General features: G+C 33.7%; 1 protein-coding gene across 2 annotated transcripts in view; it reads left to right on the plus strand.

Moving 5' to 3' along the window:
* The window catches only part of LOC139518855 (uncharacterized), a 36949-nt gene extending 20193 nt beyond the window's left edge, over window positions 1–16756 (plus strand). For both annotated transcript variants that reach the window (XM_071310481.1, XM_071310482.1), the window contains exons 15-22: window positions 241–384; window positions 773–858; window positions 1943–2013; window positions 2146–2261; window positions 13129–13188; window positions 14448–14583; window positions 15419–15492; window positions 16166–16756. In XM_071310481.1, coding sequence (XP_071166582.1) covers window positions 241–384; window positions 773–858; window positions 1943–2013; window positions 2146–2261; window positions 13129–13188; window positions 14448–14583; window positions 15419–15492; window positions 16166–16170 — 692 coding nt within the window. In that variant the 3' untranslated portion in view covers window positions 16171–16756. The remainder of the gene's footprint in view (window positions 1–240; window positions 385–772; window positions 859–1942; window positions 2014–2145; window positions 2262–13128; window positions 13189–14447; window positions 14584–15418; window positions 15493–16165) is intronic.
* The last annotated feature ends 6246 nt before the right edge of the window (window positions 16757–23002 follow it).

Here is a 23002-nt window from a genome sequence, read left to right on the forward strand (position 1 = left end):
AACGTATAATTAATGTCACGTGGATTATACTGCTTTCGTCTGACAGGACAGTTTCCGTCGATGTTTTGAGTTTCCGCGATTCATTCTAGTGTGTCAATTACATAGCTTTCGTATAAACTTTAAACCTGCATTCAGTTCCATAATGAACATTCTACATCTTCTTATGTTTACATCTTGAGGAAAGTTAAGTGAAAAACGCATAATAATATGAATCAGCATTGTTTACAATTAAAATTACAGGTTGGGTACGTGTTGAATGGGACAACGGACATAATAGTATATATCGATACGAAGAAAGTTCTAACACATTTAACTTGAGGAGAGTGAATGAGAAGAGAATACTGGTGGACGAAATGATTGCTGTTGGATGTAGAGTTGTTAGAGGTGAGAAAACATACAAAAACTTAAATGTACACATTTTGAAATATTTGATTTTTAAATATTTTGGTCTTGAGCATTACTGAAGAGACATTGATTGTGACGTCAAAATGCGCATCTGGTGCTGAAAAAAATTTGTATTTTTTATGTTGTTAAAGATGATTTGTAATATTCAATCAATGTATTTATGTACACTAATGTTCACTTGGTCTTGTATCTCGGTTTAAATGCATATCACAAAATTACACGATTTAGAAAAATAGTGATTTTGAGATTAAAGAAACTTTTTCTCTTTATCACTTTCGTCGCATTTCAGCGTTTTTGAGGTGGTTATGCGGTAGTCATCCATTAATCAATAATAAATCTCAGTTATTTAATGTTTTGAAATTAACAGGAGAAGACTGGAGATACCGAGATGACGACGGTGGATTCGGAACCATGGGAACAGTTCTAAACGTAAAACCGGAAGGCAGAGCTGTAGTAAGTATTTTATGGCTAATAAGAAAATCAGGAAGACTGATATAAAAGAATCATTGAATATATACAAAAAAGGTATGACAAAAGAATATTAACAGACATCAAATTATCTGATCGAATTAGAAAAAGCGAAGATTTGAGAAACTTTCGGTACTGGTCATCGACATTTATGTCATGATAGTATTTTTCTCTGAATTCCGTTGACTCAAATAATTTCATGACATTGCATTACATATTTATCAAATGAAAATCTGAGGATAACAATTCATTGAAATAATCAGCTCTCAAGTTAAAGAATAAGTCAGACCTATTGTTACGATATCAAGATAACTTTAAAACTATTGAGTTGACATGTCTTTCTTTTCCTTTAAATATCCAAACACGAACAATGCATGCGCTATCCATCTCTAGCTAAAGGTGTTTAATTGAAGTTCACATTCAATGAGGTCGAATTATCAAGTGAATAGTTCCTCATCAATGCTTCTTAACTTAATTTGACGAAATTAACCATACTGGTTCCTAAAAGCGAGAATTATTATTTCACTATTTCACTTTCATTAATGATTGAACGTAACAAATCCTACTAGATTTGTTTTATATATCTCTCGAAGCCAGTGTTCCTTTAATATGCGAAAGTAAATGTTTACACTACACTAATAACGTTACATTCTCAGATATTCGGCTTTATTTTAGTTTCTTTAAAAATTACATACCGTGATAAATGCCCTGTTGTTTAAATCAATAGACTGTTACTTTTATGTATGTATAAGTAAAGTATATAAACATAAAACATAAAATCACAAAAATACTGAACTCCGAGGAAATTATAAAATGGAAAGTCCCTAATCAAATGGCAAAATCAAAAGATGAAATGTAGAAAATGGTGGATTGAACCTGGTTTTATAGCGCTAATCATCCCACTTGTATGACAATCGCATCAAGTTCCATTATATTTACAACGATGAGTTAATGGATAAAACAGCTTAGAAAATATAAATTTTTGGAAATGCTTGCAAATCTTTAGAAAGAAGTATTGAATTCTAATTTCATAAAATAACAAAATTAATATTTTATGATGTTGTTTTAGGTCAGATGGGACAGTAAGAAAATGGGAATTTACAAAATGGGATACAATGGGTTCTGCGAAATTATGGTTGTGTGAGTATCAAATACTTTTAAAAAATATCTATTTCTAATTGACTTTTAGAAAAAAAAATACAATTTGCGAAATTGAATATGAAAATGATTTTTGAGCACAATCAAAATTTAAATATTCCTTGTATTTCTTAGTGACGAAAGCAGTGCATACGGGGATGAACAAATACCATTTACTGATCTGAAGGGAAGAAGTCAAAATGAAGGTTTCACGTATTCAAATTCATGTAACCAGGCGGCACAAGATACAGGTAAGACGATTTAAAATACATGATAGTATTACGATATCGATTACACTATATCACGGGTCAAGTAGTCAGCACTTCTAACAACAGATGAATTATCATTGGCATGAAATTGATTATTAATTAACTGATTACAAATGCTTAAAATAGATTAGTATTATTTACCCCAGGAATACATTACCGTATCTACAGTTGGCAAAACTTTTCGGAATGATTAGGTCATCAATGCTTTTCAAATTGGTACATTTAAACACAATAAACGCAATCACACACCGGTATAGTCTTGTAGAGTAAGTCAGTATTTTGTTAATTTCACCACAGTTTTATGTTAATCAAGATGTTCGGTCATCTTGGATTGTAAAACATCAGAAAACAATCGGTAGATCTATAACGAAATATGCAAATTTTGATAAAGGTGTTCAATTCAGTTGTAAGACTTTTATCAACGATAAACTGTAGGCTATTTTTTCTTAATGCAGGGAGGTTTTTCTTACAGAAGTAAAATGGTTATAAAAGAGAGACGAAAGATACCAAAAGGGACAGTCAAACTCATAAATTTAAAATAAACTGACAACGCCATGGCTAAAAATGCAAAAAACAAACAGACAAACAATAGTACACATGACATAACATAGAAAACTAAAGAATAAACAACACGAACCCCACCAAAAACTAGGGGTGATCTAAGGTGCTCCGGAAGGGTAAGCAGATCCTGCTCCACATGTGGCACCCGTCGTGTTGCTTATGTGATAACAAATCTGGTAAATAGTCTAATTCGGTAGGTCACATTCATGAAAGGAAAGGGGATTGTAGTTACGACGTTAGGAACATCTCCAATATCATTTGTGAAACGGTTATTCCGTAACGGTCAACCAACTCGTGTTGGCGTCCTTAAAATTACGAAGGGATGATTTCAACTTCACCATTTGGAACTCTTTGTTTAATAGCTGTCTTGTGAGCAGCAACTCTCTATCAAGAAAATCATGATAGGAAATGCAAGCATAGGGATATCGTATCAATTTGGAGATATATAGCCCGTATGCAGGTGCTGTTGGAATGTTGCTACTTAGAAATTGAAAGTTCACAATTGGGAAGCTGAAATCATCTCTTTTGTCGTAAAGATTTGTTTTCAACCCATCCTCATTGTCAATTTCTAGATGTAAGTCAAGATATGAGCATATATACGACATTCTTACAAATTTTGATAATTTGGCACCAGTTTTAAATTTAAAAGGTATGTTTTTGCCGAAACTAAATTAACAAATATGAGCCAATACAACTCCCCTAAAATATGCTATCAAAAGGCCAGAAATACCGTGAGCCTAAATCCCTTCGTTTGGAACACAACCTGAAAATACTGATGGATTCAGTCGAGGATAGAACCAGGCAATGATTTAAACGCTAAAGGGAAAGCGTAGGTACTATTTTCGAATGGACTAAGGATATTTGGTCGTTGCAAAACGAAGAAGTTGAATAGGTTTATGTTGATACGTACTGTATATATTGTGATGGAAACAAAAGTTGTAAGATGTATATTTGTATTACATTAGCCACATTCAGGAATAAAGTAACAAAAACAAAAGAATGACGTTACAATGAATAAAATTAACGGTACTAATTTTCTTGCACCAGATGCGCATTTCGACAATACATGTCTCTTCAGTGATGCTCGTGGCCAAAATATTTGAAATCCAAAGCTTATATAAAAGATGAAGAGCTATAATTCAAAAGGTCCAAAAAGTATAGCCAAATCCGTGAAAGGAATCAGAGCTTTGCATGAGGGAGATACATTCCTTAATTTATAATAATTTCTATCATTTTTTGTAACAGTAAATTTTAATAACACAAAAAATCCGTATTTTCATGCCAGTACCGAAGTACTGGCTACTGGGGTGGTGATACCCTCGGGGACTAATAGTCCACCAGCAGAGGCATCGACCCAGTGGTAGTAATAAAATTAACGGTACTAATTTTCTTGCACCAGATGCGCATTTCGACAATACATGTCTCTTCAGTGATGCTCGTGGCCAAAATATTTGAAATCCAAAGCTTATATAAAAGATGAAGAGCTATAATTCAAAAGGTCCAAAAAGTATAGCCAAATCCGTGAAAGGAATCAGAGCTTTGCATGAGAGAGATACATTCCTTAATTTATAATAATTTCTATCATTTTGTAACAGTAAATTTTAATAACACAAAAAATCCGTATTTTCATGCCAGTACCGAAGTACTGGCTACTGGGGTGGTGATACCCTCGGGGACTAATAGTCCACCAGCAGAGGCATCGACCAAGTGGTAATAATAAAATTAACGGTACTAATTTTCTTGCACCAGATGCGAATTTCGACAATACATGTCTCTTCAGTGATGCGCGTGGCCAAAATATTTGAAATCCAAAGCTTATATAAAAGATGAAGAGCTATAATTCAAAAGGTCCAAAAAGTATAGCCAAATCCGTGAAAGGAATCAGAGCTTTGCATGAGGGAGATACATTCCTTAATTTATAATAATTTCTATCATTTTGTAACAGTAAATTTTAATAACACAAAAAATCCGTATTTTAATGAAAGTTCCTTACCGACGTCCGCAGGACGTCACGCTAAAGTTCGTGGGTTTCTCAACATTCTCCGGGGCCGCAGAAAATGGCTCAAATATACTGAATAAATTAAATAAATTGTTCTAGAACTGAATGAAATTTTACAAATAAATGAAATGAAATATTTCTTTTAAAATTAATGTCTCATATAAATTAAAATAATTTAAATTTACTGTCACTTCACTTGAATATAATTGAAAAATGTCACTTTAAACACTTTCTGATTTTCTCTACTGCATCTGTCTTGGCTCTTCGCTGATATCTTTGCGCCTGGGTAGTAATTGAATCGGATTCACTTATCTCCAAAGGATATAACTTAACAATTGGTCTGTTAAGTTTAGAGTTAGATGTTCGGACCGTCGCTGATCGCACAAGGTTATCGTTTCCAAAGGTAAGTTCTTCAATTACACCGAGTTTCCATGTCGTACTTCGAGAATTATCATCATATATCTGAACTACATATAGTTTTACACTTTGATTGTTATTTCCAGACACTCGGTGAAATTCTCGTAAAAAAGTCAAATATTCGGGTTTCCATCTTGTTAAAAATTGTTCAATAAGACGGAATCTCCTTTTCGCTTGATAATTCATAGTTTCATGATTGATTGTTAAATCGGCACTATAACAGTCTGTTTCATATGTATGTAACGGATACGGGAAAGATTTAATTTGTCTTCCATACAATAGATGCGACGGGGTAAGCGGCTCTGGATCGGCAATGTCCGACGATATATAGGTAAGCGGTCTATTGTTAAGGTTAGCTTCAATTTCCACAACTAATGTCTGTAACAGAGCTAAATCTATACATGCGCGTCCAAGAATCTTTTTTAGACAATGTTTAGTTAGTCCAACCAAACTTTCCCAAAATCCGCCGTACCATGGGGCACATTTTGGAATGAATTCTATGTGGTTCCAAATTTGCTTAATTTGTCATGTAAAGGTTTAGAGTCTGTTTACTTACGTATTTCCTCCGCGGCGGCAACAAATGTTGTAGCATTATCTGATATCATAACTCTGGGTATCGATTTCCTGCCTATGAATCTACGAAAAGCTAGCATGAACGATTTTGCAGTCATATCTTGAACTATTTCAAGATGAATAGCTCGAGTATTGGCACATGTAAACAAACATATGTACACTTTTACGAAATAGTCCATTGTCTCTTTTGATGTTAACAGCACCACTGAAATTGACGCCTGATATAGTAAATGGTTCTTCGGACGATAATCTATCTTTTGGTAGAGGTGGAGGATCTGGTTCTTTGTAGGCAACTCCTGTTATTTTTCGACAACTTACGCATTTTCGAATTACGCATCCAACTTCTTGCCGTGCTGAAGGTATCCAATAATTCTGCCTCAAACAAGTTACGGTGGCTCCTATGCCGGAATGTAAATTTTCAATGTGAATATCATTTATAAGTAATTTTGTTAGTCTATGCTTTGTTGGTATTAAATACGGGAACTTTGCATTCTCTGGAAGTGATGCATTAATACGTCCACCACATTGTATTCAGTCTTTGTCCAGATACAAACGTTATTGACGTATCAAACTATGCGTTGACTTTGAACATAAGCTTTCAAAAACATCACTGTATCTTTGGTGTTGCACAGCTTCAATTAACTTCATTGTTGCATTATGTATATCATTTGGTGTTAGATACGTTGTGGCCAATCTCCTAGTATTAGGAACTGTATTACGGCAGTTGTATAGAAATTTCTGTACGTAACCTAAGATACGCGCAGTTTTGTTGAATGAATGGTATTTATCAACGTTAATTACGTTCAATACGTTGTTTTTCGTCCGCATAAAGTCATCTTGCGTTTCTTGATTTTCATTGTCCCTACTAGTTGTGGTCATCACTTTATTGTCGATTTGAAATTCATTTGGCCATTGTTTCTCATCTGTTAACCAGTCCGGACCATGCATCCATAGTTTGCTATTTTGCAATTGTTCATACGATAAGCCACGTGATAATAAATCAGCAGGGTTTTGTTCTGTAGGGCAATATTTTCAGCTATGTTCACATGTGAGCTCTTTGATTGCGATAACTCTGTTTGCTATAAAGGTTTTAAGTTGCTTCCTTGAAGATATCCAGTGAAAAATAATTTGACTGTCGCTCCATAGTACACACTTTTTAACGTTCCGTAAACTTGACATTATATGTGACGTTAACCGTCCTCCGACTAATGCTGCCATAAGTTCAAGTTGTGGTATAGTCAACTTTTTCAAAGGTGCCACTCGATTTTTAGCCATGACAAAGTTAGATTCTTCCCCTTTTACTACGTACGCACAAGCGCCGTACGCTACTGCGCTTGCATCGGTGAATACATGTAAGGTAGATTCATCGGTAGTGTCCATATTTTCAAAGTAACGAAAATTCAATCTCTGTGCATTTTTTCAAGTCTTGATCGATAGAATGCCACTGTGGTCTAATTTCATCAGGTATTTGTTCGTCCCACCCTAGTTTCTGTGTCCATAAATCTGTGGCTGGGCTTAGAATTCCAAGTGGGTCGTAGATTTTTGACGATCTTCTTAGTATTTTTCGTTTCGTGATTTGATAATCTGGTAGCATAGACAATGGTTGGAATCCAAAACTAACACGGTCATCTTTGGTGTTCCATCGTAATCCTAAAACTTTAATACAGTTATCTCCATTGTTAACGTTTTGAGATGTAGCTAAATAGTTAAGTGCTATACAATTCGATGCCCATGAACGTTAGTTGAATCCACCTTTGGTCATCAGTGCTCTTGACTCTTCATAAAACTTCAATAGTTCAGTTGTGATGTCGAAGCCTGCAATTACGTTGTCTACGTATAATCAATCTATGAGTGTTTCAGATTTATGACTAGACTGTTCACGTAAATGCTTTAATAAGGTCGCATTCAATATAAAAGGTGAACACGTTGCGCCGAATAGGATAGCTTTAAAGCAGTAAATAATAAACTCTGATGTAGTGTCTGTTGAGTCCTTTGCCAGAAAAATCTCGTCATATCTCTGTTTTTCTCGTCTAACGTGATTTGAAGAAACGCCTTCTCTATATCGGTGACAACAGCATATCTATTCCCTCTAAATCGCATCAAAAGTGTTGATATGTCATTTAAGATCGGGGGTTCTTTGTGCAAACAATCATTCAGACTAGGCGTGTCTTGTGATCGACGACAGCTACAGTCATAAACAATACGGATGGGTGTCGTCGCTGAATCGTTTTGACTGAATGTTGAGGGATATAATGCGCATGTTCTGTGCTTGATGTTGGGTTGTCTATGCGTTGAATAAAACCTCTCTTTTCCTGGTCGTTTATAATCTCACCATATTTTCTAAGTAAAAACGGATCGTTGCTAAGTCTTCGTACTACATTTTCTGTTCTTCGTCTAGCTATGTCGATGTTGGTCGGAAGTGGTTTATGGTCATCTTTCCATGGAAGTTTTGCTGTGTATTTACAAGTATTGGCATCGTACGATATATTTGTAGATATGAAGTTTTCCAAATATTCTGCGTTTGATTTCTCCTTATTCTGAGGCGTTATTCCTAATGACTCGATTTTCCAGAGGTTTCCAAATCATATTCCTCTTCTTTGTGTCCAATTTAAATGTTCATCATTGAAGTAGTTCCTTCTGTTGATTTCTGTGTCGGGCCGAATAGTAAATACCCTATTATTGACTTAATTGCAGTTGGACCGTTGCCTCGTATTATCTTATCTTCAATGAAATCCCAATAATGGTCAGCGCCTATCAATAAATTTATGGAGAAAAGGTCATGTCCTGAAAGCGGGTGTGCCAATTTTAATCCGCGCAAGTATGGTAAGTTAGTTGTCTCGGTAGTATGTATCCGTATTGGTGAAGCTATTTCAGGATCAATGAGTATATTCAGCTGTATGCGGCTACCGTCTTTCATGAGTACAAATATGTCAGCGGTTTTCTGATTCGTTACCTCCTCCAAATCCAGAAATGGATATGGCTTCTGTTCCTTTTGGTTTTAATTCTAGTTGCTCCGCTAGACTTTATGTAATAAACGAGCACTGAGCCCCTTCATCGAACAGTATGTTTGCGTCCATACTGACTTGCGCGTTCGAGTGTACCGTAGCTATCGCGGTCTTGAGAAGTACTTGTGAATATGTAGTACAGTGCATTGCTGATGCGGTTTTGGCTATATCTTGCTGATAAAGCGGGTGTATTATCATTATTGTTGTAATACGGAACACTTTTTGCTAGAAAACGAAGACTGACTCTTATTTAAACAAATACTGGTATGATGTTTTCGTCCACATTGTTTACAAGTTCCTTTAGACTTACAATCTGTAACTCGGTAGTAGCCAAGACAATTGATTTCTAGACGGGCTTTTTTGTCGACAATTTTCATATATGGCCCGAGAACACAGTTATTTCGTAGTGCATTTCTTTTAGACAATAAATTCAAATTAAAAAAATCGCACCTGCTCTTTCTCAAAAAGATTTTTACAGTGTAGTGTACTACCAGTGAGACAAATAATATCAAAATTATAGAAACTTCTACCAGCTCTAACTCAAAATATTGACAATTCTGTGTTAAGGGGGTGTAAAATTCAGTTTGACAGCTTCAGACGTGCTAAAATTTGACCTTTTAGAACTGGACCAATTTACTTCTTAACATAAAGATTCAGCACCCAATTTTTTTTTACATGTAATTACATCCCCCTACTTGATATTTCATGCATTTAATATCAAGAAATAAATTGGGAAAGTGTATCAAATAAGACATGCAAGTTATACACTGTTTACACTAGGGACTATATTCGTTAACGAAAACCAAAGGACGATAACTGTGTCCTTGGACCATATGTATAAGGGCTATGAGACTCACCGCAATAAATACATGGTTTCCGCGTGTGAACGGCTACCTCACTTCTCTGTGGCTTTCTGTTATTGTTATTAGGTCTTTCCACTTTTCTGTGGAAAGACCTATTGTTTTTCTTCTGATTATTTTTTTTTTTTTCTTCCGCCTAATTTTGTTCTTGCGATAAACATTTGTTTCGCAATATGTCGCTTAGATATTTTGTATATGATATCGAACAGTTTATGCGCTTTTGAAATTTACCCTGCGTAAACGAATACTTTTCTTTGTAGGAGTTATCTCCCCAAACACTGTTTTCCTTGTTATCGCATCTCCTTCGCAACCGTAAAAGATTTTGACAAATTTATTTTACAAAATTGCTCGTTATATCCTTCGCATGATTTGTCCTATTTTGACCGAAGTGATATGACCGCTCCATATGAGAGTTATTTCCCCTTATGCATCTGATATAAGTGATATGAATTTCTATCTTATAAATCATAAGTGATAGAGACCTAGGATCTTTTGATTTGAGGTCCTTGGTCCCAAAAAATGAAAATTAGGTCAAGGTCAAAGGTCAAGGTCATATTCTAATATTTGAATTTGGCTTATTTTCACTTATATCCAAAGACTGTATAAGATATCAACAAATTATTTTTACTAAATTATTAGTTGCGACATGTCGTAAGATGTAAATTTTGATTGCAAGCGTACGTTGAATGTAAAAGGGAGTTATCTCCCCTCTTGTATTTAAAAATACGCGTTTGGTGATATAACTCATTAACTAAATATAATTAAGACCTATGGTCTTTTGATTTGAGGTCCTTGGTTTATGACCTTGAAATTGATCTCAAGGTCATAGCTTAATTTGACGTTCTAGATTTTGACCTTTGCTTTTATTCTATATGTATACATGATAAAGATATACAACTTTTAGAAAAAGGTATCAAACCATTTAACCTTGAAAAAAAACAACCGGAAGTGACCTTTTGTAAACCGGAAGTAGCTATTTTTTTGTACTTTATTAATATAAAAGTATATAGAACCAGATATTTTTGGAATCAGTGTCAAGTAAATATTCAAATATAATCGGAAGTAACATTTTTCAAACCGGAAGTAACAAATTATCTCCCTTATTTAAAAAAAAATGTATGGAAACAATATATTTTTGGAATCAGCTTACTAGGAGCTATCATTTGACGATTGAAATGACATTTTAAACTTAGTTTCACAACTTTTCATATCAAAATACATTGTTTTGATGGAAAGACCTTCAATTGTTCTCTGAACAATTGGTTTTTAATTGTTGTTATTTTTTGTGTCAGTTTTAGCAAGGTATACTGTGCTATGCAATATTTCATGATTCTAGATTAACTCTTTGTCCGGCTTCTAATATACTTATCTCATTAAATAAGTGTTGTCTGAGTTCATCAAGCGACCACTGTTTTAAACCATGTTCACGGGTAATATTCTCCTTAATTCTACTTGGTAATTTGTTGAGCATAATAGGTATAAGTAATGCACCATATGATTCCTGACTTTGACCTAGTGATTCTAGTCCTCTTATGAGCTTTTCTGACTTGTCATAAAATCTGCGGCATGACTGTACTGTACTATCGGGTGCGGGTAGAGCTAACAAAGTCTGCATGTACGTGTGCTTGATTTTTTGAGTCTGTCCAAATCGCTGGTTTAATAAATCTATTGCATTATTATAGTTTAGATTTGTAAGTGTAAAACCCGAAACTGTAGTCAAAGCCTCGCTTTGAAGTAGCGATTTTAGATAGTTGAATTTCTGGGAGTCTGCTAATGAGGGATAACTATGAATTGCTGTGTCGTAAGATTACCAAATGCTTGCCAATTAAGAATGTTGCCGTCGAATTTAGAAAGTTCTAACTTTGGTAATTTGTGAAATTGGTTGTTGCTGTTTGACATATGAGGAGCGTACATTAGTTGCGAATTGAACGATGCTGTTTGGTTTCTATTGACATCAAAACTCTGAGCTAAAGGGTTAAGTGACTATCTGTTACTGGGAGTGAATAGCTAGTACGAGCGGTTGGTTCTAGAAATTTACGCATTTTGCGTATTTTTGTCTCTAAAGTTATAGAATACTCATCTGAATCAGAAATCTCCGCTTCAGGTTCCTCTTCTGATAATTCACTAATAATCTGAGTGTTCAAGTCTGACACATATCTTTGCTTATCAATAATCAAATCCAAAATGGTTGAAAGTTCATCTCTGTCGAATTCTTCGTTAGATTTCACATCGTCAAATCTCCGCAAAAACCTTGTGAGAGCGCTCCTGTGTCCCGAACGTGTTCCTTTTAACTTTGTGGACATTTTCCAGCAGTCACGGCACCATAATATTGTGAAGGAAACAAAAGTTGTAAGCTGTATATTTGTATTACATTAGCCACATTCAGGTATAAAGTACCAACAACAAAAGAATGACGTTACAATGAAAGTTCCTTACCGACGTCCGCAGTATATATCTTTTAAGTCACACATGTCAGCTACGACTTATCTTTCGACCATGAATAATGTATTGTTGTACCCACGTAACTCACATTACATAAACTGATTAATATAGTATAAGATATTGACGGATCACTTGGGAACCTGCATACACACCAATGACACTTATCAGAACAGAAATCCTTGATAATGAATAAAATAAAAGCAACAGTAATATCAAGTAAAAACACAAACATACCGAGCGCCAAGGAAAATTCAAAACGGAAAGTCCCTATTAAAATGCAAAAATCTCAAACACATCAAATGATTGGATAACAAATGTCATACTCCTGACTTGGTTCAGGAATGTTTTATGTAGAAAACGGTGAATTCAACCTGATTTTAAAGCAAGCTAAACATCTCACTTGTATGACAATCGCATACAATTCCATTATATTGACAACGAAACGGTTTGAACGAAACAAACAGACATAACAGTTTGTTACAATGTTCACATTCAAGGCTGTTTTCTAAAGGTCTTTGACGAGTGTCGACATACTAGTACTATTTGTACAGGTGTTATGACCGTTAGAAATAGAAATATATATGTTTTTCTTGTTGAATTTAGAAAGTTTATTTCGTGTTTATGAATGGCGGATTTTGGCAAGTTCTTGGAAAGTTCCAACAATCATTATAACAGGAATTATGCCCATTGAAATAAGAAACATATTGAAAATATTTCATTAGCTTTCTTACTGCTACGTTACTCGCAAGATATATCATTTCAAATATATAAATCAGTTACTTATAATTTCTTTCTTTTTTGTTGCCCATTGACAAATAAAATATGCAACGTGTTTGGCGACTTACTTTTTAAAATTCTAAACGGTATTATTAAGTTAGTAATGGTTTACTTGTCTTAAATGAATTTGAGTAAGAGAACTTCCATGCTTGATTTGAACGGTATATTCTTCCTTTGTGTACTGATAATTTCTTCCTTTTTTACTGTTAATTTAGATTCAAATGGCGAGGAGATGCATACTCGTGTTAATGTGCCTGTAAATGGCAAAAAAACAAGTAAATGATCTAATGTTTTAGTTCATCTTTTGAACTTTTAGAAATTTTGTGCTGATGAAAAAAAAATTATCATTGTGCTTTTGTAAAACATTTTTGTTTTCTTGTCTTTCATGTTTGCTAGTTTGCTTTGTCTGCATAGATATAGAAAGATGTGCTATGAGTGCCAATGATACAACTCTCCATCCAAGTCACAATTCATAAAAGTAAACCATTATAGGTCAAGGTACGGTCTTCAACACGGAGCCTAGGCTCACACCGAACAGCAAGCTATAAAGGGCCCAAACAATTACTAGTGTAAAACCATTTAAACGGGAAACCAACGGTCTAATCCATATAACAAGAGGCTGTCACAACGGCAGCAAACCGGATTTATTAACATTTATTTGTGTCCTGCCAATATCACAAGAACCATAACTGATGAACGGTGAAAGTGAAAATCGTCAATATCAAATTTGACATCCATTTTGTCATCAGTACCAACATATTAAAATTTGAAAAGCTTAGGTTGAATGGTTCATGATTTAATGCAACAACATGAATGGAAACGCCATTTTCCGATCTTTCAAGAACCATAACTCCTGAACGGTCGAAGTCAAATTCGTCATTATTAAACTTGACCTCCATTTTGTCATCAGTAACAACATATTAAAATTTGAGAAGCTTTGGTTGAACAGTTAATGCGTAAATGAACGGACACGACTGGAAAAGCCATTTTTCAATCTTTCAAGAACCATGATTCCTGAACGGTAAAAGTCAAAATCGTCATTATTGAACTTGACCTTCATTTTGTTGTCAGTAACAACATATTAAAATTTTAAAAGCTTTGGTTGAACGGTTCATGAGTAAATGCACGGACAACATTTGGTTGCCGCCCGCCCGACCGTCCGACCGCCCGACTGCCCGCCGTACATCCCCAAATCAATAACCGACATTTTTGTCACAAAAATCCGATTAAACAAGGAGAAACGATTATGATTCACATAAACAAAAGACAACCACTGAACATCAGATTCCTGACTAAGGACAGGTGATAAAAATTGCAGCGGGATTAAATGTTTTATTGATACCAAACCTTCTCCCTTCTCTGAAACAGTTATATAACATCAGAGCATAGACAGATACACTATAAAATATCAAATGTAATGACCTAACTCAATCAAAAAACGAAGTGACACAAATAAACACAATGAATATATATAAACGGATGTAAACTTTTTGTAAAACTAAGATACCACAATATCCTTTTTTATGTTTTACAGAAAATGCTTCATGGGAGTACAAAGACAACAAGGATTCAGAATGGAAGAAATATCCTCTAGATATTAATAATAAGATAGAAAACGCTTTCAAAAAGAAACCATCAGATAAAACTAATTTTAAGATGGATATGAAAACGTAAGTTTACTAGTAGTTGAGAAAAAAAGATACCCATGTCCTTGCAATAACTTGGTTGATTTCAGTCTAAACAAACAAAAAACTCTTCAGCAGTTAATTTTACGACCATTGAAATTCAAAGTATTTAAGTTTGATACAAGAATCATCTATGATAAGAAAATGTTGGTGCATTGCTAGATATAAATATATATATATATGTATATCTAAATGTTGTTTGTGCTGTATTTAGACCCTTCTACAACGAAATTTGTTTTACATAAACACGTATAAAAATTGCGGTTTTTATTCAACGCAATCATAGGTTTGAACGTAGTTTTCAATTTAGACTTGTTTATATTTTTTCGTTTGGGCTTGTATCATATTTTCCCTCCGGTTTATATGATCCGTTCATCCTATATTGACTCTTATAATTCCAGAGTCTATCTTAAATTGAGAGTAAATTATATGGCCTTCCAGATATCGTTTCGATCCCTAACATCACTGAAGAGACATTTATTGTCGAAATCCGGATCTTGTGTACAAAAAAATATTGACACCTTATGTTTGTGGCATATCATCTTGGCCACAAGTTTATTGTTTTCTGTTTAGTATTAAATTAATATTAAGATCCATTTGTTACATCTTGTGATCAATTTTATTTGGCAATCGCCAATGGCAGTCAGCAGGGTTAAAGAACATCAGTTGTTCGACCTGTTAGTCAAATGCGTTTTGTTTAAATATACTTTTTCACTCTTTTGGTCTTTTTGAAAATGTTATATATATATTTAATATATTGATTGTTCAAAACACTTCACAAATGCCTTATTTCAGCTTATACTTATTACTTTGATTTTAGGTACATTATAAATTTTGCAAAAAATATTCAGGTCAACCCACGAGACGGCACGGAGATTGAAGTTCGCAGATCAGGTATGATAAATATTAAGTTCACGTAAAGTTGTAATCCTTAAACAGTAAACATTTAGAGATCATTCAATTCTTGTCCGGGGATACAGTTAGCGTCCTCTGATGAATTTAAGCCCCTGGTATGGACAGTGTATCACTTAATATTAATGTTACGACGGTGATATTCCCTGTTCGATTGAATCCATTTATCGAACAGGGGATCGATCTTTGGTATAGTTACGTTCTTTCACAACGACAAGTGCATGATATGGTTATTTCATAGACAGAAGGACAATCTTAACTATAAACATGACTAAATGTATAGATAGTCATAATGTTACAAGTATTGTACTTAATCGGCCATTTTCCGTAACGTTGAATAAGCTGCCAGGTTGTAAAACATTTGACTAGATATGACTTTGAGCGTCACTGATGAGTTTTTTTGTAGACAAAACGCGCGTCTGGCGTATATGTATCGGGTATCTATGATGAGTTTAGTTAAGTGGCAGGCCGTGAAGCATGTACCGGCTCTGTAGATATTCCTTGTTCACTCTTTTTTTTCTCTTTTTATTATTTTTTTTTTTTTTTTTTTTTTAGATATTATGCTTTTCTGATTTTATCAATATTCAACACTGAAATTTTAGTTAAAACTTGATATAATAAACTAAATGTCTAAATTTCTTTCATTATGTTTCAGTATAACATGGTGTAGCCAATTGAAAAGCCATTGAGAATCCAGTGGTCCACTTATTCATGACACACGATGACAGATAATTTCAGAACATTGATAATCCACGCATACTTTCGTTTAAAAAAGCTGATTACTCTTTTATACAAAAAACCATACGTAGATGGGAAATCCATTATAATTAAAACTAAATATAGGATAAACAGGAGTTTAAATTTGGTTCGATTATTTTCGTGAAAGGAATTAGACGTTGAACTCTGGTTATGAATTTTTTTTTTAGTTACAGTGAAAATGACACTAACCAATAATGTTGTGAAGAAGAAGGTTTTAAATAACGATGTACTTTTCAATTTGATTAAAAATTTGTTGAGATGTGCTTGATCATAAAATTTAAAATTACTTCAGAATTGTACATACTATATTTGATAAGTAATGTTTTATTCCTTTGCAATATGAACTGTATGTATACATACATTAATCATGTTAAGTAATACTCTTTTTGTCAGTGTGTGCTTCTAATGTCATATTTCAATTGTTATAATTTAGAATTGTAAGCTATATTAACATTATTCATTTATTAAAGGAAGCAAAGACAATCAATCAATAAACCAATTATCTACAAAAGAAAATGCCTGTACCAAGTTCGGAATATTGATGTTGTTATCCATTCCTTCGATGTGTTTGAGCTTTTGATTTTGCCATTTGATAAAGGACTTTCTAATTTAAATTTTTTCTTGGTTTTCAGTATTTTTGTGATTTAACTTTGCACTCAATATTTCATCCTGTTGTCTTCGATACCAGAAAAAATATATTAAAGTGAGAGAAAAAAATATGGTACATGAATTGTATCAGTTAATATCAATTTTTATTTGGATTTAAGAAATTCATCATATTAGTGGAATGTGCCTGTTGTTTTAAAAGTGGATAAAAAAATGTTACCAATAAAACAGATATCAATAAACAAACAGAAAACGATAAACAAATACATCACATGTGTATTAAGATCCAGTTTCTATAAACTCGTTTGCACAGAAGATCAACCGATTTCAAGGTAAAATCAAGACAAACAGCTTGTCGTCTCTTTCATATGAAGACATTTTATGATAATTAAATTATTTAAACAATAAACACTACATGCTAGTATTATCAGATATTTCCTGTTCAATTCTAAAACCCTTTAAATCTTATTCGCGATATAGTACTGCAACTGACATCGAAAAAGACGCTTAGTTAACGAGTTTAATGGTCCGGAATAACACACGGCTGCAAATTGTTTTAAATGATAGAATAATATCTATATTTTAATTTCCGTCGGGTCGTAAAAAGTTTCTATGGTCACATTCTTGTATTTTATCCCTTTAATGGGGGTACCCCTCAATTTACGGTTTTGAGTAGTTACCTTAAAATCCAAAAATATATTTTTTGGTTAAATTTCCCGCTATTTTCGTAAATATTTTCTATGCACATATCATCAAGGATCATCGGAATGATGAAGACATAAATATAATACCATCTCCAAGTAAAACTTTCAAACTTAAAGTTGGCTGATTTTTTTGATAGGAATTTAACGCGTTTTTCTTGGAAAACGAGAAAACATATGATTCAAAAACAGTATTTGACATTTGAGAGGACAAAACATATTATTGCGATACTGCAGGCAAATTTTGTTGGGCAAATTCCAAACAATTTTGTCAGAAACTCAAAAATAAAAACATCATTTGTACCTTTTTTAATTACGGAAATTTCCTATCCGTCAATCAGCTCCACCATTTATTTTTTCCTTCACAACCAATTTGATAGTTTCGATGTGATTATGTAGATTTTGTAGGAGAAGTTAATTTAGTTTTGAGTGATTTGAATATATATAGTAGTTCTTTCGTGTATTTTCTGTAAAAAAGTTATATTTTTGTTAATAAAATTTTTACTTTATATAAAAGTTAACCAAATCCTTCGGATAAGAGGTTTTTCCGGATAATGACTATAGTTGACATTGTGTAAAAATACATTGTATGTCAATGTTTAACCTCAGAGCAATTTTAATATGCATGAAAGTGGTCGGGGGAAAAGTACTATTGAAGTTTCGCAGATATTTGGTGTGTGACAAGGTGATGCTAAAACCAACTTGTCTTGATATTCTGTTTTCCGTGGGCGAATCATCAGTGATGTTATGAGACTTGCACCAGAAGGCAAATTTGGTGCATCTTTAAATTAGATTGATTGATTGATTGTTGGTTGCTTGACGTCCAGTGGCAAATATTTAATGCATGTTCAGGACGAGAACAAGTTACATATAAAAACAATAGGTAGGTTTTGTCATAATAGAAGCCATTCGGGATGATGATCGGGAAAATTTAGACTGCCAATGGAAAATGATGGTATATTGGATTGGGACAGAAATTGTCCATTGCAACATGCCACCTACGGACCCCTCAAAGAGTTGATGCAAGGGTTTTTAACGTGCAAAGAACGTGACACTCCCTTTACACGAGACATCGGATTTAACGTCCCCATTCTGACCGGACGTGACTGCGATACATCCCGTACAGCCAAACGGACGCCCCACTTCGTTTTACTGCCGGTCGGGGGAAGACCAAGTGACCATATTTCGTTTCCCCAGTCACCCTTGGGGAACTTTGAATTAGAAACAACAGAAATCCATTTATGTGATCAAACTGATCGACATGTATCCTCACAACCTGACACTTTTATACGATCTCGCGCTCAGTTTCTTCCTTGTAGTTTGGATATGAAAACAGGGTTTTTGTGTAAAAGAAAAACCTTTAAAAAAACCAGAAAACTACGCACAACTGAGTCCTCTAAACGTGTTGACAGTCTTTTAAGTTGTGCTTATTAATGTGAGTAATCATTTATCCATGCATAACCAAGTACGTATTGAAGTCAACACCTGTGCAATTAAGTAAAACAGTTACTGAAAAATTAGAATTTGAACTTGCTGTCAGTTCATTAATAACGATTGTTAGTGATGTGATTTGTTCTTCCATAAGAAAAAGCCTTTCTCATGTAGCACATCTTCTATATATACCGATCAATTTTATCCAAGATTGTCTCTGATGCTTACCAAACTGCCAAACTCCAGAACTAACTAGATATTGTGACACCTTACAATTCAGACACAGTGGGGCCAAGGGATATGACATATAGAGTTTAGCTCTGAACTCAATTTAGGGGATGTCATATCTGCTGCAGGAAAATTGAAGTCTATGTTAAGACTTTCAGGATTACACCAAGGTGTGTCTGAAAATATCAAGGATACATTAAAAGAAGAACAATCACTTCACCCTGCCACCGGTGCTCTTATGAGCTATGTCCTCATTATGGTATTTCTATGGAAATGATCCCCGCATAGCTTGTTAATAGATATAGGAAGATGTAATATGAGTGCCAATGATACAACACACCATCCAAGTCACAATTTATAAAAGTAAACCATTAAAAGTCACGGTCCGGTCTTCAACACGGAGCCGAGGCTCAAAAATTCATTTGTTAGTTAATTGATGAAAAATGACACAAAGGCGCTTCTGAACCGTATATTGTCCCTAAAGATAACAAACATTCGTAAATGTATGGCTATTACACAATCAATCGTTTCTGTAGCAACATTCGCCCTATTACATTTGGGATCGGCAATGCAGATACATCATGCATATGCATATGGGAATATGGGTCACGAACATTGATCGAAACTTTGTACTCACATTTCTTTTGTGTTTCCTATGCAAAGGTAAGACTATATCTGACGAGTTTTTACCGAATAATGACGGTATTTACGCTCCAGATAGCATTTGTACTCAAAAACTGCTTTGAACAAACTCTGTCCTGCGCCGAACTTGTTCTTATAAAAAAAGGGAAGTGTCTTGTAATGCTAATACGCGTACTGAATCCGCATATGATGACTAAGTGATTGATTCATGTCCCTATTTTGTGAATACTTGAGCTATTGTGTGTCGCTTTTAAAAGTTATATAAGGATCATGACTGATTCTGAATTACAACATTAAAAAATTGGCATTGCATTGTATAATTTTTCATCCCTCCCTTAAAAAAATAATGAGTTAACTTTTTTCCTAGGATTATCCCACTAAAAAAATGTTCATGCACCAAACTGACTTTGTTTTACACTCAATTTTTTTTAAACCTCGCATTCGCCTCGGGTGATTGTAATATATTTTGTGTTATAACTGTTCTGTCCAGACTTTGCAAAAACACAATATGTATTTATCCATAACTAGATACTAATTTTCACAAAATACACAACCTTTAAGATGCAAAATTAAAAACACTGTTTCAGCGCTTGAATTTTGTTTTTTTCAAAGATAGAAAAAATGTTGAAATAATTTGATAAACTGGTGTTTTATACTTTAGAAAATAATTCTGTATTATACTATAGTGAAATACTGTACACAATATGAAAGTTTATGGATGTGAAAAGGTCAAGGCCACTTCTTCTTTTGCTATGTCTTAAATGGAAAAAAAACAGAAGGTTCCAAATCAACGCCATTTTGTAATGGCAGCTCTTCATATAAGAAGTCAAATTTGTCGTTTTAACATCGTTTATAGCATATGCTTATGATTGAATCGTTTTTGTAGAATTCTATTGAATAAATATCAGAATATTTCTCCTTTTTGGCCTTGTGGTTGAAATATTGATATTTTTAGGTCTGACCTTTGACCTCAATTTCACAAAATTGTGACCACTCTGGATTTTTACGACCCAACTTTTCTTATTGTACACGTTTTCCTCTTTCCGTCGATATATAATTTAGGTGTGTGTTCTTCCGGACCATTAAAGTTTAAAAAAATGAACTCTGGTTGCAGTACTAATAGAAACAGAGAAAATTTTGAATACAATTTTGATGTTATTATTTCCTGGAAATTGTAAACAATTGAAATCAACAATTGGGTTTTTTAAATAAAAATTGGAAATCCAATAGTTACCTTTTCGTAGTCATATATGTTGAAACTCAATATGTGAAACCGAGTGGAAGGAAATAAGGTTCAAAAAATTAAATTATTGTTAAAAAAAAATTCTGCCTTAGTATTTGAAAATATATCAAACGTGTATTATGTAGTTCTTTCTAAGTCGCTGTATTCAAAATAAAGGTAAGATTTTTTAGTGTACAATAGATATGTAAAAGGATAAATAAACTTGTGCAACAAAACATTGAATTATCATATATTACAATTATCACAGTTATTTCAGTGTTCGTTGCATTTGTACATTTATTATAACTCAAATTAATAGAGAGATGATCTTTGAACTTTTGTATGTTGATGACCATATCATAGAAGATATGATCTCGACATCCATCCTAGTACAAACAAATGTTAACACATAACCTACATTAGAACAAAGATAGTTCTTAAAAAGTGATAGACTATCATAGCATTGAATTTGAGTGTCTTCTGAAAGGGTCATTTCGTAGTCTTTGGTATGGAAACTAACATTTCGTATTACTATGCGGATGTGTTTCAATTTTTCCCAAGGTTTGTCGTCCCCATACTGAATGGTACTCTTTGTGACCTTATGAACTGGACTACAGTTTTTATTGGGCTCAAAAATTTTTGTCTTGAGCACACACACATTTTGATAGATGGTTTTGTAAAATAATAGAACCTTGTCTAAATACTCCTTTTTTGTCATGTTTGTAAGCCAAATATATGTAGATTATGCAAAGTGAATAATAATTACAATATTTGCATAATAATAGAAAGTGTACCCCCTCACCTCACCCAGTTGCTAAAATTAGTGGTTTTGAAGTTCCTCTAAACAAACTTCAAGCAACAGGGAATATTTTAACATAATAAGTAGCTTTCCAAAAAAAAAGAATGTGAAAATGGAGAAAATAGGTGGGTCAAAAACGGGCCTTATCGTACCTTGTCCTTTCAAACGGTCGAATTCAATGTAAGTTTGTGATTTTGCATGTTAATAAATATGATTTTTTAGGCAATTTCATGGATGAAATGAACAGAGTTGCTTTTCTAACAAAGTTGGAAAAATAAATGTCTTTTGTGAGCTGATCAAAATTTGAGACTTATTCAATGATTTATAACCATTTATTTACATGCAGGCTACGAATATAACCATGACATTTCAAATGTACGCTAAAATATGATTATACATCACATTTGAACAGACGTGAATATGATTTGGGACTTTCCTTTTTGAATTTTCCTCGGAGTATTTTTGTGTTTTTACTTTTTTCCTATTGAGCACAGGTGCAAAGATTATCAGTAATGTATGCCTTCTAGTGTTTGATCGTTATTTTTAAGCTAACAAATATAGGTCATTATAGGCCTTTAACAATGAGCAAAACCTTATCTGCATTGTAAACTGTTTGTTTTAAAAGACAATTTTTGTGTTTCGCAATCTAATTAAAATCAAATCTCCTCACTCGCTTATTTTTTATGCTTGGTCGCTACGTGGGAGCGCAGCGACCAAGCATAAAAAATAAACGAGTGAGGAGATTCAATTTTTAATGACAAAAAATAGTCGAAAAATGCATCTTTTCCCGATATGTCATTGTTTGACGTCGCGAAAATAACATTTTACGTTAGCAACGTCATTACCTCCACTGTGACTGTATCGTATGCCCTTTTAAAAGTTATATTTAATATAAACCGTTTTAATTTGGGACACCATTCACACCAATCAAAATCACTTGTAGTAATAAGTTGCTGTGTGTGTTTGCACATGATATGAAAGAGAATAGACGTGACCGTTTAAATGCATCACAGAAACATACTTTTAGTTTATCGCTAAGAATGTATTTGGATGGTCAGGTACAAAATGTTGGTAATGTTGGATAAAACATTAAATTTTCCAAGC

Source organism: Mytilus edulis, chromosome 4 (assembly GCF_963676685.1).
Source record: "Mytilus edulis chromosome 4, xbMytEdul2.2, whole genome shotgun sequence".
Taxonomy (NCBI): domain Eukaryota; kingdom Metazoa; phylum Mollusca; class Bivalvia; order Mytilida; family Mytilidae; genus Mytilus; species Mytilus edulis.